The sequence below is a fragment of the Vigna angularis genome, chromosome 6, assembly GCF_016808095.1.
Source record: "Vigna angularis cultivar LongXiaoDou No.4 chromosome 6, ASM1680809v1, whole genome shotgun sequence".
In the NCBI taxonomy this organism is placed as follows: Eukaryota; Viridiplantae; Streptophyta; class Magnoliopsida; order Fabales; family Fabaceae; genus Vigna; species Vigna angularis.
This window is the reverse complement of record NC_068975.1, coordinates 30898113-30909504: the sequence shown is the minus strand read 5'-3', so window position 1 is coordinate 30909504 and position 11392 is coordinate 30898113. Positions and strand designations below refer to the sequence as shown.

General features: G+C 34.7%; 2 protein-coding genes across 2 annotated transcripts; both read right to left on the bottom strand.

Moving 5' to 3' along the window:
• Nucleotides 1-972: 972 nt before the first annotated feature.
• Nucleotides 973-4327, bottom strand: LOC108341181 (pentatricopeptide repeat-containing protein At4g16390, chloroplastic). Its single transcript, XM_017578841.2, has one exon. It carries the CDS (start codon nucleotides 4242-4244, stop codon nucleotides 1182-1184), a length of 3063 nt encoding a protein of 1020 aa, XP_017434330.1. The 5' UTR covers nucleotides 4245-4327; the 3' UTR covers nucleotides 973-1181.
• A 4253-nt stretch (nucleotides 4328-8580) lies between these two features.
• On the bottom strand, nucleotides 8581-11139 carry LOC108341809 (pentatricopeptide repeat-containing protein At4g16390, chloroplastic). Its single transcript, XM_017579462.2, has one exon. It carries the CDS (start codon nucleotides 11013-11015, stop codon nucleotides 8871-8873), a length of 2145 nt encoding a protein of 714 aa, XP_017434951.1. The 5' UTR covers nucleotides 11016-11139; the 3' UTR covers nucleotides 8581-8870.
• Between the last annotated feature and the right edge of the window lie 253 nt (nucleotides 11140-11392).

Genomic DNA, 11392 nt, shown 5'->3' with positions numbered 1-11392 from the left:
TATATTTCATTATTATTAAACTTATTATTATTAAATTATTATTTTTTATGATTATTAGTTATATAGATAAAAAGTGATAAATTTCAGAAAAAGTTCAAAGTGTATATTTCATTTTCTCAAATCACCTCACCTTGAGAAAGTTAAAATCTCATCTCTCTCTCAAACACTCTCTCATTTATTCATAAATCATTTGAAAGGAAAAAAACATGTTATTCACATTCATTATCTCACAAAGAATAAATCTATCGAAAGAAACAAATTATTGTAGACATTAGATGAGACCCACATAAAGTTGTGCTTAAACAGAAAAGAGAATTTAAAAGAGATTGAAATTCGATTTTTTTTTTTGTAAATGTAGGGATGAAATAAGTAATTAAATTTAAAAAATGGAACATGCTGATTATTTCACTGCATAATCATAAATAAATGACTCGTGATTGGATTAAAAGATTTTTTCCGCGTTTAAAATCAAATAATTGACATAAGTGGATTTTAGTAAACTCTCAACAACCAATCAATTAAAGATGAATTTAGTTATATAATTTAACTAAATACTTATAAATTAAGTTATGAAAAATTTATTCATAGGTTTAGTTTTTAAACAATTGAAATATAAAAAAAATACACTTTAATAAGCTCCTCCCAAGTTTTATCAAAATAAATTAAAAAACTTATAAATTTATTTCAGTAGTGAACAGAAAAAATTTACGCCATTATATGAATTTAATTTCAGTAGTCAACAGAAAAATATTCAAATCTGAATTAACTTAAAAGTTTCTAATTCAAATAAATATTAATTCATTTACTATATATTTGTCTGAAAAAGAAGTAATTTACTTTGAATATAAAACCCATAAATTATCGTTGTTCTCCGAATTTCAACTTATTTAGTTAAGAAAAAAGCATTTCAAAGTTATAATAACATTTTGATCTTTTAATAACAGTGCTAATAATAATTTGGTAGCAAATCCATGAAAACAAATCGCTTACTATAACAATAAATAAAACTTACAGTTATTTCAATGAAAATATTTGTACTGGGAGTAACAATTTAGGACTAGAAAATAATATTGAAATCATGTGTTGCTATTTTTTTTCTTCAGAAGAAGTTTCGTGCACATATATACAGCACAAAATCTCGGCAGAAGGAATTGGAAAAAGCCGAAAAGATTAACATGATACTAAAGGGCCATTGCTGGAACACCTAAAGCCAGAGTGTTCAAACTAGCAATTGATTCTGTTGAACCCCTAGATTGCAGCCATGATATGGCTGCTGGCTTTGTAACCAAAAACCAACCAGGGTTATCTGCAGCCTCGTAGAATGGAGCATTGAGTTCCTTCAAATGTGATTCAAAGACAGTAGCCAAGCCTTTGTCTGAATACTTGTGTTTTCCTTGCCCAGTATTAATTCCAAGAAGTGGAGGAAGGTCCTTCCCTGATTCCAATTCCCGAGACAAGTCATTAATCCAAACATGTAATGCAGTCATAGCAGCTCCAACTGAGAGCTCCTTCAGATGCAGAGACCACTGATTTTGAGATCTGGATTGTATATCTGTATATATCTCAAGCATCAGTCCTAAATCCAGAAGGTCGCATGCTCTTTCAGGCACATTCAGTTTGACACAAAGATCAATTAGACAATTGCATAAAGGCTTTTTCACTTCAGCATGAAATGAATTTAGAAGTTCTACCGTTTCCTTTCTAAAATCTCCATTGCCCTCCTTCCCTTCCACCAAATATCTTACCGCAGTCCCAAGCTTTGGATTAGCCTTCTCAATGCAATCTGTTAGTTTACCAAGCTCTTCTTTTGGTGCTTGAGTCAAAACATTTAACAGACAGCTGCAGAAGTGATCATTTGGATCAATGCCCAATTCAAGAAGTTGATTAAATATTTTCACAACATCATCAGTTCGCTTAACTTTTCCATAGCAGTGGACAAGTGATGTCATAACAAAAATATTAGGTTGTAATCCAGATTGGATCATTTCATTCAATATTCCTTCCGCCTCTGAAACTCTCCCACTGCGGGAATACATGGTCATTAAGAAAGTAAATGTCCAACTGTCAGGCTGGCAAGACCCAGAACTTTTCATATCATAAAAAATTTCAACAGCTTTATCTATGTAGCCAAGATCAGCGCACATGGATAAAAGCTTGTTATAAAGATCCGAAGTAACATTCACTCCGTTCCCTTTCATTTCTTTATAAAGACCAAGAGCATCTTCACCACATAGTGCTCTAGTATAGACTTCCAAAAGTGATGCATATGTTATAAAATCTGGCGAAACACCGCTGTTTTTCATCTCATTATATATAGTCTTGGCCTGTCGGTGATTCCTAGCTCTCAACATGGCACCCAACAGATTATTATATGTCGCCATACTAGGCTTCACACCAAGAACTTTCATGTCTTGGTAGATTATTAAGCATTTATCATAGTTTCCTGCCACGCTAAACATCTTGATCAATGCTGAGAACGTTACTGCGTCAACGCGCCATTTCTCAGCTTTTGCACGACCATATAGTTCCAAAGCCTTATCAACCTTATTTGTGCGTGCATAACCATATATCATGGCTGAGCTTGTGATGTCATCACGTTCACACCCAAAGCTGGGCATCTTTTCGAATAGCTCCACAGCCTTATCGGGAAAACCAGACACACTAGCACAGATAGCCATTGTTGAAAATGTTATGTTATCTGGTTTTACACCTCTATAAAGCATTTCATCAAACAAATTCTCTGCTCCTTCAAAATCCCTAGACTTCCTAAACAAATTCAGGGTCACGTTGTAAGTAATCACCTCCTTATCTCTGGTGAAATTAATCTTGCTATGGAAATATCTAAGAACAAATAAGGCAGTGTTGGGATCCACCATCTTACTGAGAATAAATATAGCATCTCTTTCTGAAATCTTGCCCACTATACCCTTCAAAATCGTGGAGACCTGTTGCTCCCATGGATTGCTCGACTCCAAAGAATCGCTGTGTTTAAGATGAGAACTGTACATGTTGATCAAGCACGCGTATGTCAAATTGTCTGGTTGGCAAGTCCCCGAACTTTTCATGTCTTCAAAGATTTCAGAAGCTTCGTCCAAGCAACCAACATCAGCACACATGTCAAAGAGCAAGTTATAAAGAACTGCATCCACATCCATTCCCTTTTCCTTCATTTCCCTGTAAACTCCCAGCGCATCCTCACGAAAACGTGCTTTACAATAGGCTTGTAAAAGAGCCGCATAGGTAGCCCAACTTGGTGAAAATCCACTATTTAACATATCCTCATATATAGCCTTTGCATCCAAGGCCCTCCTCCCTCTCCCCATGGCATACAACAGCGTGTTATAAGTTACCATGCTAGGCTTGACACCAAGAACCTTCATATCATTGTAAACACTCAGACATCCATCAAAATTCTCCGATATCCCACACGTCTTAATCAATGCCGAGAACACTCCCGTGTCAACGCGCCATTTCTCTGCTTTTGCACGATAGTAGAGTTTCATAGCCATTTCCGCATTACCGCTACTTGCATAAGCACGAATCATAAAGAGGAATATACTGTTATCAGGTTCAACCCCGAAGGAATGCATTTTCTCAAACCACTCCACAGCCTTGCGCGGCAAAGAACACATGGTAGCAGAGGTAATTATAGTTGAAAACGTAATGATATTAGGGTTGACTCCTCTTTGAAGCATTTCATCAAACAGCTTCTCTATACCTTCAAAATCCCTAACCTCCCTAAACACCTTCAGAGTAACGTTGTAAAGAACAACGTGTTTTGCGGGGTTAATCTTTTGCTGGAAGTGCCCAAGAGCGAGGAGTGCAGTAGTGGGATTGACCATAACATTGAGAATAAACACAGCATCGCGTTCGAGAATGTTGTCCCCTAAGACATCGAGGATTTGAGAGACATGTTCGTTGGTAGGGTTGCACGAGTCCAGAGACTTGGCGAGTTTGGAGAGAAATGATGACCTGGTCTGAGGTGAAATCTTCCAACGTTGTTTGGCTCTGGAGCTTTTGGGATTGACCCAGATGGAATTTTTGGATAAAGACGAAGACTTTGCAGCTGGGTCATCGAGTTTTGCGTCTCGTAGAGTGTTGAAGGGTTGTGCAGAGGAGAAGCGTGGTGGGGCGGGGAGAAGAGTTTTGGAACGAGAAGGAATGATAATGAAGGGTTTGCCAGAATGGAATGAGAAGGAATAAGTGGAACAACGGGAAGAGCAAAGAGGGTGAGGATGAGCCATTTTCGGTTATTGTCTCGGCATGAGATTCCGATACCACATAACTGTTCCAGACAGTTAATAGAATCTAACAGTGGTTTTTTCTTCCTCCCTCCCATAATTTCTATCTGCAACCCCATATTTAAAAAAAAAATTATATCACCGTTTTGGAATAAAATTTTTAGGGGAGGATTTCTAGAATAAATGTATTTTAGAATTAACAACTTTTTCAAAATTAAACTTTTCTAGAATAAATTTTTTAAAACATGTGATATGTTTTCTGAAATAATTTATTTAAAATATATGGAATGAAATTCAAAATAGAATTTTTCAAAATACTTTTCAGAAAATATATAATGTCTTTTGGAATAAACTTCTCACCAAACTCAATGTTTTACTCTTTCTCTATTATTCTTCCTCTTAAAGAGTGCAGCGGCAATGAATAATAATTGTAATTGGAAGTGCAGTAAAAATACAACGTCTGTAACAGTGATGACTTTGATTAAGCTTTAAAATGTTATTTGAGACCCTTCAGCGCTGCTACTGCACATCATTTGTGCCTCATTCTTCAGCTGCATCTCCTTCCTCTCATTTGCATCTCATCTTTGCACCTCGTTTCTCTTTTTGTTCTCGTTCATTCGCTAGAAAAAAAAATCAAAAACTAGATTTCCAAATTCAGAAAAAATCAGAACTGAATTTCGAAAATACAGAACTAAATTATAAAAATTTTGAACCAAATTTCAAAATTAGGAAAATATACACAATAAATTTTCAAAATTCGAAAAATTCTGAAACTGGATTTCAATGTCTGAGAAACTCAAAAATCAGATTTTAAAATCCAAGAAAATCCAAAAGCAAATTTTGAAATCCAAATTTTGAAAACTCGTAACTTGATTTCAAAATATGATAAAATCCAAAATCAGATTTTGGAGTCCAAAAAAATCTAAAATCGGATTTTGAAATTGGAAAAATTCCATTTCAAAATCTAAAAAAAAAATTATAATTGAATTTCAAAATATAAAAAGTTCCAAAATTAGATTTTGAAATATGAAAAACTCAAAAATCATATTTCGAAATCCAGAAAAATCAAGAACCGATTTCAAAATCCAATTTTCAAACATCTAGAACCAAATTTGAATTTTTATAAAATCTATAATCAGCTTTTGAAATCCAGAACATTTCAAGAACCTAATTTTGAAACCCAAAAACAAAAACCTCAGAAGTCAAAAATCTAGGAGACTCCCAATTTTAAAATCCATTTTTTGAAAATCTAAAACCAGATTTCAAAATCTAAAAAAAAATATCTAAAATCAAATTTTGAAATTCGAGAAAAAGAGAAGAAATGAAATTGGTGACTTGTGGGTGCTGAGTAAATATAGCAAAAGAGTAAATACGGATATGAAAACAGTAATTACTGTTTATCTAATTAATTAATTAATTTATATATATAATTTGTAGAACTATAATGGACACCGAAGAGAAATTTGGGGTGCATGAAGAAAAACATTGGGCTGGAAGAAAGCCCCGTGCAGTTATCACGAAACTACAGGGAGCGTTACTTCCTCCACCACCACACACTACCTCCTCAATTTTTTTTAATTCTAAAAATACCTTTTTTTACTTTTATCCTTTACCTTTTTTAATTTTTTCTTAAAACCTTAATTTTTTGCTCTCTTGTTCAGCTGCATTTTCAAAGTGATGGACCTTCTACATCTGGGCTTGTTCAACAACTGGAAAGATATGAGCTGAAATTCGTTTTGAAAACCATAATAGTCTTATCGACTTCATGGTCTGCACCTATTTGCAGGCTGAGTACTGTTATTGGTTATCTAAAAAGACAAAGGAACTATTTTCACAACCAATGAATGCTGAATCCAAACCTTGTCTCTCAAACTCTAATGCCTCAGGGGAAGTCTTCCCTGCTCAAGGTATTAAGATGTGTAATGCTTCCTCTATTTGACGCTCCCATGGAAATTTTTCATAACCTACTCCCATCAACTCCCAATAATATACTTGCACCAACATGTGTGATTTTTTGTAGGTTTAATGATCATGTTTACCTATTCTATTTCATAAACTGGAAAATCTGCAAATGTGGATTGGAAGGAGCAGGTTTACCAACAGGTAATGAAGAAGTTGTTTCTCTTCACTTTCTTTTCCTTCTACCTTGATATTGAATGCATATTCCATGATTTTTGAAAATTTTCTAACGTGCACCGTAAAAGATATACATTTTTTGTAACTGTATATTGGTACTTTTAATTGCAGATTCAAAAGATGAATAGTGCCTATTTTTTCAAAAGTTTATGTCTCTTACCTAGAGATGAATAGGGCGCTTCAACAGGTTGGTGATTGATTCAAGCAAACTATGATACTAGATTTACACATTGTTTTTCTTGTTACCACTAATCTTTTATATTTATGTTAAATTTTTTCAGCTTGGGTCTTTTCCTCAAGTATCAAATACAAATCTTTTGGAAAGACTGATAAAGAAAATGAAAAAAATAGAATGTGTTTTGGCACTCTTCAAATTGAAGAAATGCCAAATAACCACCGATACCAACAAGATTCTAGATGAAGCAGAAAAGTTTGTATAATCTAATTTTTTCAAGGTGTGGGGAGGAGTTGTAGCTGCTATTCAGCAAGTTCAGGCTTCAAGGTGCTTGTTCTTGAGAAGGGTAACTATTATGCCTCCGGTGATTGTTCTTATTTGGAAGGGCTTTTTTGAATGAGCTTTATGAATTACGAGGAACTTTTGCACCTTAGGATGGAAAAATAGTAATTCTGGCAGGGTCAACAGTGGGTGGTGGATTTGCTGTTAATTGGGCGACATCTATTAGAACCCCAGACAGTGTGCTTAAGAAATGAGAAAAAAAAGAGGAAAAGAGGAATAGATACCGATATCCGTTTAAGGTATCTATGAGACCCGTTTAAATGTTTAAATGTTCTACGGATAACTATATCCGTTTAAGAAAAATATGTTTTAACCATCACAAATTAAATATTTTATAGGGAAAAAAAAGGAATGGAGATTAAATATTTTATAGGGACAAAAAAGGAATGGCGAGGTGTAGGAAGTTAGGTGTGATGGTAGAGGAAGTAACGCTGAACTACAGGAATAAAGAAAAAGCGCAACACAACCCAATAAAATTGGTGGACAAAAACAAAAGGAAGCCAAATTAGAAAGTGTTTTCTTAAGTAGCCCTTTTGGATTTTAGATATATTTATAAACCTTTAACCTTAAATAATTGACTCAAATTGGATTTAAACTTATTCATTTCGCCCAAACATGATTTTGCTTACAGTGAAGGATATGTTAGTCTTTTAATATATTTTTAAAGAGTAATTATTAAGTAACTTTTTGTAATACATAGAAACTTTGTCATACCATATTTAAATTCGGTTTCTGCTCGGTCTTTAAAAAAGATTTAATAAAGAATTGGACCTGTTACATCTTTTTTTCCTGAAAATTGACTTAATAATGAATTACCATTTTAAAACACTAGTTCCGCATTACAATTTTCAAATGTATTTTAATGCACTAATTTCTTCACTATTTAAAAAAAAATAGCATGGCAATCAAGCCTTTTTATAGGCTATTTGGATAACACCAAGAATGGATTCAACTTCACAAAATTACACACAGTTATGCCATAAAGAGATATTAAGAGCTAATATGTTCTTAAGCTAACAAAACTGTAAATAAAGGCACTGATCTTCTATATTTTTTAATTTAATCTCTGGAATTAGTTTATATAAAAACAATTTATTATAGTTTTACTGACTTCAAAGCTCCAAATACAAGAGGTGTAAAAATTACGGTCTAATTACATTTTTTTAATTTAGGGATAGTTTCCAAACACAATAATTAAAGTACCTACTAATGTACTAAGCAAAGAAATAAAAACATTAATCTGCATATCACATCACGACCAGGAATACAATATTTTATATTTAGATTATACATTAAAAAACATGTTTTAAATTATATAATTCAAAAGATATTTATATTCTAATTGTATATTTTAAAATACCAAATTGAAAATGCTTTCTAAATTATATATTTTATAATACAAAATTTATATTCTAGATTAAACAATATGAGATACAATAATTTATGAGGGTGCAAAAAGAAATATATAGAGATGCATTAAGGAACTGCCAACATGGGATGGCACAAACCAAGAAAGTTATAACATTCTTCCTACAGTATTAGAGGTGAGAAACATTTTACACTGTACTCCTACAACGCCCTGAAGTCTAACAATAACTATCAAATGCATTTGGCCCAAATAAAAGAGGTTATAAGAATTCTTAGTCAAACATTTCAAGTATAGAGTGTCATCTATGGATATTTAGATTTTGGAGCAATGATGACTCCGATTGAAGTATTTGGATTTAGTTTGCAAATGATGGCAACATCAAAAAATACAAACGTAGAACAAATAAAAAGGAAGATTAAGGACATGATATAACAAATATGCAACTCCCTAGACCATGGAACAGCTGCAAAGAGATCTAGCCTAGTATTAGGTCCTCGGTTACTTTACAAGATAACTGAAATTTTAATAAATATGCATATATTGAATCTACTAATTAAAAATTTCCCTTGAAGGAGAATAAAAAAGCATGTCGTTATTAAAACAGACATTATCCATACTGAACGGCCAATGTTGAACCACCTGAAACCTGAAAGTTCAAATCAGCAATTGATTCAGTTGAACTCCTATACTCCAGCCATGATTTGGCTGCATCCTTTGTAACCAAAAACCAGCCAGCCTTATCTGGAGCCTCATGGAATGGAGCATTGAGTTCCCTCAAATGTGATTCACATACACTAGCCAAACCTTTATCTGAAACATATTTGTGTTTTCCGTACCCAGTGTTAACTCCAAGTAGAGGTGGAAGGTCTTCCCCTGATTCCAATGCCTTAGACAAGTCATTTATCCAAACATTTAATGCGGTCATAGCAGCCCCAACTGAGAGTTTCTTTAAATGTAAAGACCACTGATTTTGAGATCTGGATTGTAAATTTTTATATATCTCAAGCTTCAATCCTAAGTCCAGAAGGTCACGTGCTCTGTTCGGCTCATTCAGACGGACACAAAGATCAATTAGACAATTGCATAAGGGCTTCTTTACTTTATCATCAATTGAATAAAGAAGTTCTGATATTTCCTTTCTAAAATTTCCATCATCCTCCTTCTCTTCCACCAAATATCTTATTACAGAACCAAGCTGTGTATTAGCCTTCTCAATGCACTCTATTATCTTACCAAGCTCTTCTTTTGGGGTTTGAGTCATAACATTCAGAAGACAACAACAAAATTGAACATCGGGAACAATGTCCAAATCCACGAGTTGCTTAAAAATCTTCACAACATCATCAATTCGCTTAGCTTTCCCATAGCACTGGACAAGTGAGGTCAGAACATAAATAGTAGGCTGAAATCCAGACTGGACCATTTCATTCAACAATCCTTCTGCTTCTGAAACCATCCCATTGCAGGAAAATACAGTAATTAAAGATGAAAATGATAAGCTATTAGGCTGACAAGTCCCCGAACTTTTCATGTCTTCAAAAATTTCAACAGCTTCATCTATGCAACCAACATTAGCACACATAGCCAAGAGCCTGTTATAGAGATCCACACTCAAATCCATTCCATGCCCCTTCATTTCCTCATAAACACCGAAAGCACCGTCACTATATTGTGCTGCAGCATAAATTCGCAAAAGAGTAGAATAGGTTATAAAATCCGGCAAAACCCCATCAGTTACCATCTCTTTATATATATTTTTGGCCTGCCATGACCTCCTAGCCCTGAACAAGCCACCCAGCAGTGTGTTGTATGTCACCACGCTAGGCTTCACGCCAAGAGCCTTCATTTCCTCGAAGATTCTCAAGCCCTCATCGTACTTCCCTAACACGCCATGCATCTTAATCAACGATGAGAATGTCGATGCATCAAGGGTCCATCTCTCAGCTTTTGCACGATCATACAAGCTCAAAGCCATATCAACATTATTAGTTTGCGCATAAGCAGACACCATAGCCGAGTACACCATGGCATCGGGTTCACACCCGAAACTCGGAAGCTTTTCAAACCATTCCACGGCTTTATTGGGCAAGGAACACATCCTAGCAGAGTTAATCAAAGTCGAAAATGTAATGTTATCAGGTTTAACCCCTCGTTGAATCATTTCATCGAACAGCTTCTCTGCGCCTTCAAAATCCCTAGACTTCCTAAACGCCTTCAGGGTGATGTTAAAGAGAATCACCTCGGTGTCTCCATAGGGTTTAATCTTGTCCAGGAAGTACCTGAGAACAAAGGGCGCGGTAACAGAATTCACCATCTTGTCAAGAATGAACACAGCGTCACTTTCTGAAACATTGTCTCTTAGACCCTTCAAAATTGTGGATACGTGTTGCGCGGTGGGAGTGCACGAGTTCAATGACTCGGCGAGTCTGGTGAGGTAAATGTACCTGGAGCTCGACGATTTGGTTCGGATGTGTTTGGCTCGAGGGTTGCTGGGATTAACCCAAACGCGGCTTTTGGATAAAGACGAGGAATTTGTATCTGGGTCGCGAGAAACAGCGTCTTGGTTTGGCGCGTGGGCGTGAGGGTGGTGGAGAGAGGCTTTGGAGATAAGCGTGAAGCGTTCGTAGGTGACGTTTGAGAATAGAAAATTGTGCAGAGAAAATGAAGAAGAAGAAGAAACAGAGAATGCAGAGGGAAAAGATTGATGATTATGGAAAAGAAAAGAGTGAGAGATGCAAAAATGTGAAGCCATTCTGCTTGGTTATTCAGATACAGAGAAGTGTTTGCGCGAATGTCATGGCCTGTCAACAATGGCTGTATCTTTTGCGCGCTTGGAGTGTTAGCAGGGACGAGATCGAATATATTACTGTTTAACCTAATATATTTAAAAATGAAAACAAAAATGTCATCTAATAACTTATCGATAAACTTCAATAAATTGCATAGATTATATCAATTAAATATAAAATAGTTTAAAGTAGGATAAAATATTTTTTTAAGTGGCTAAAATAAATGTCTGCCAGTTCATTTTTTTTAAGATTTGTTTTGACTTTTTATTTTTACAACTTGGATTGATGTTATTTTAATTTTAAAAAGTTGAATTACTTTTGTTAGTTAGAATTAGAGATT

What these genes read in the sequence shown, in the direction of transcription:
- LOC108341181 (XM_017578841.2), bottom strand. Translation starts at nt 4,244, where the DNA reads ATGGCTCATCCTCACCCTCTTTGCTCTTCCCGTTGTTCCACTTATTCC.
- LOC108341809 (XM_017579462.2), bottom strand. Translation starts at nt 11,015, where the DNA reads ATGGCTTCACATTTTTGCATCTCTCACTCTTTTCTTTTCCATAATCAT.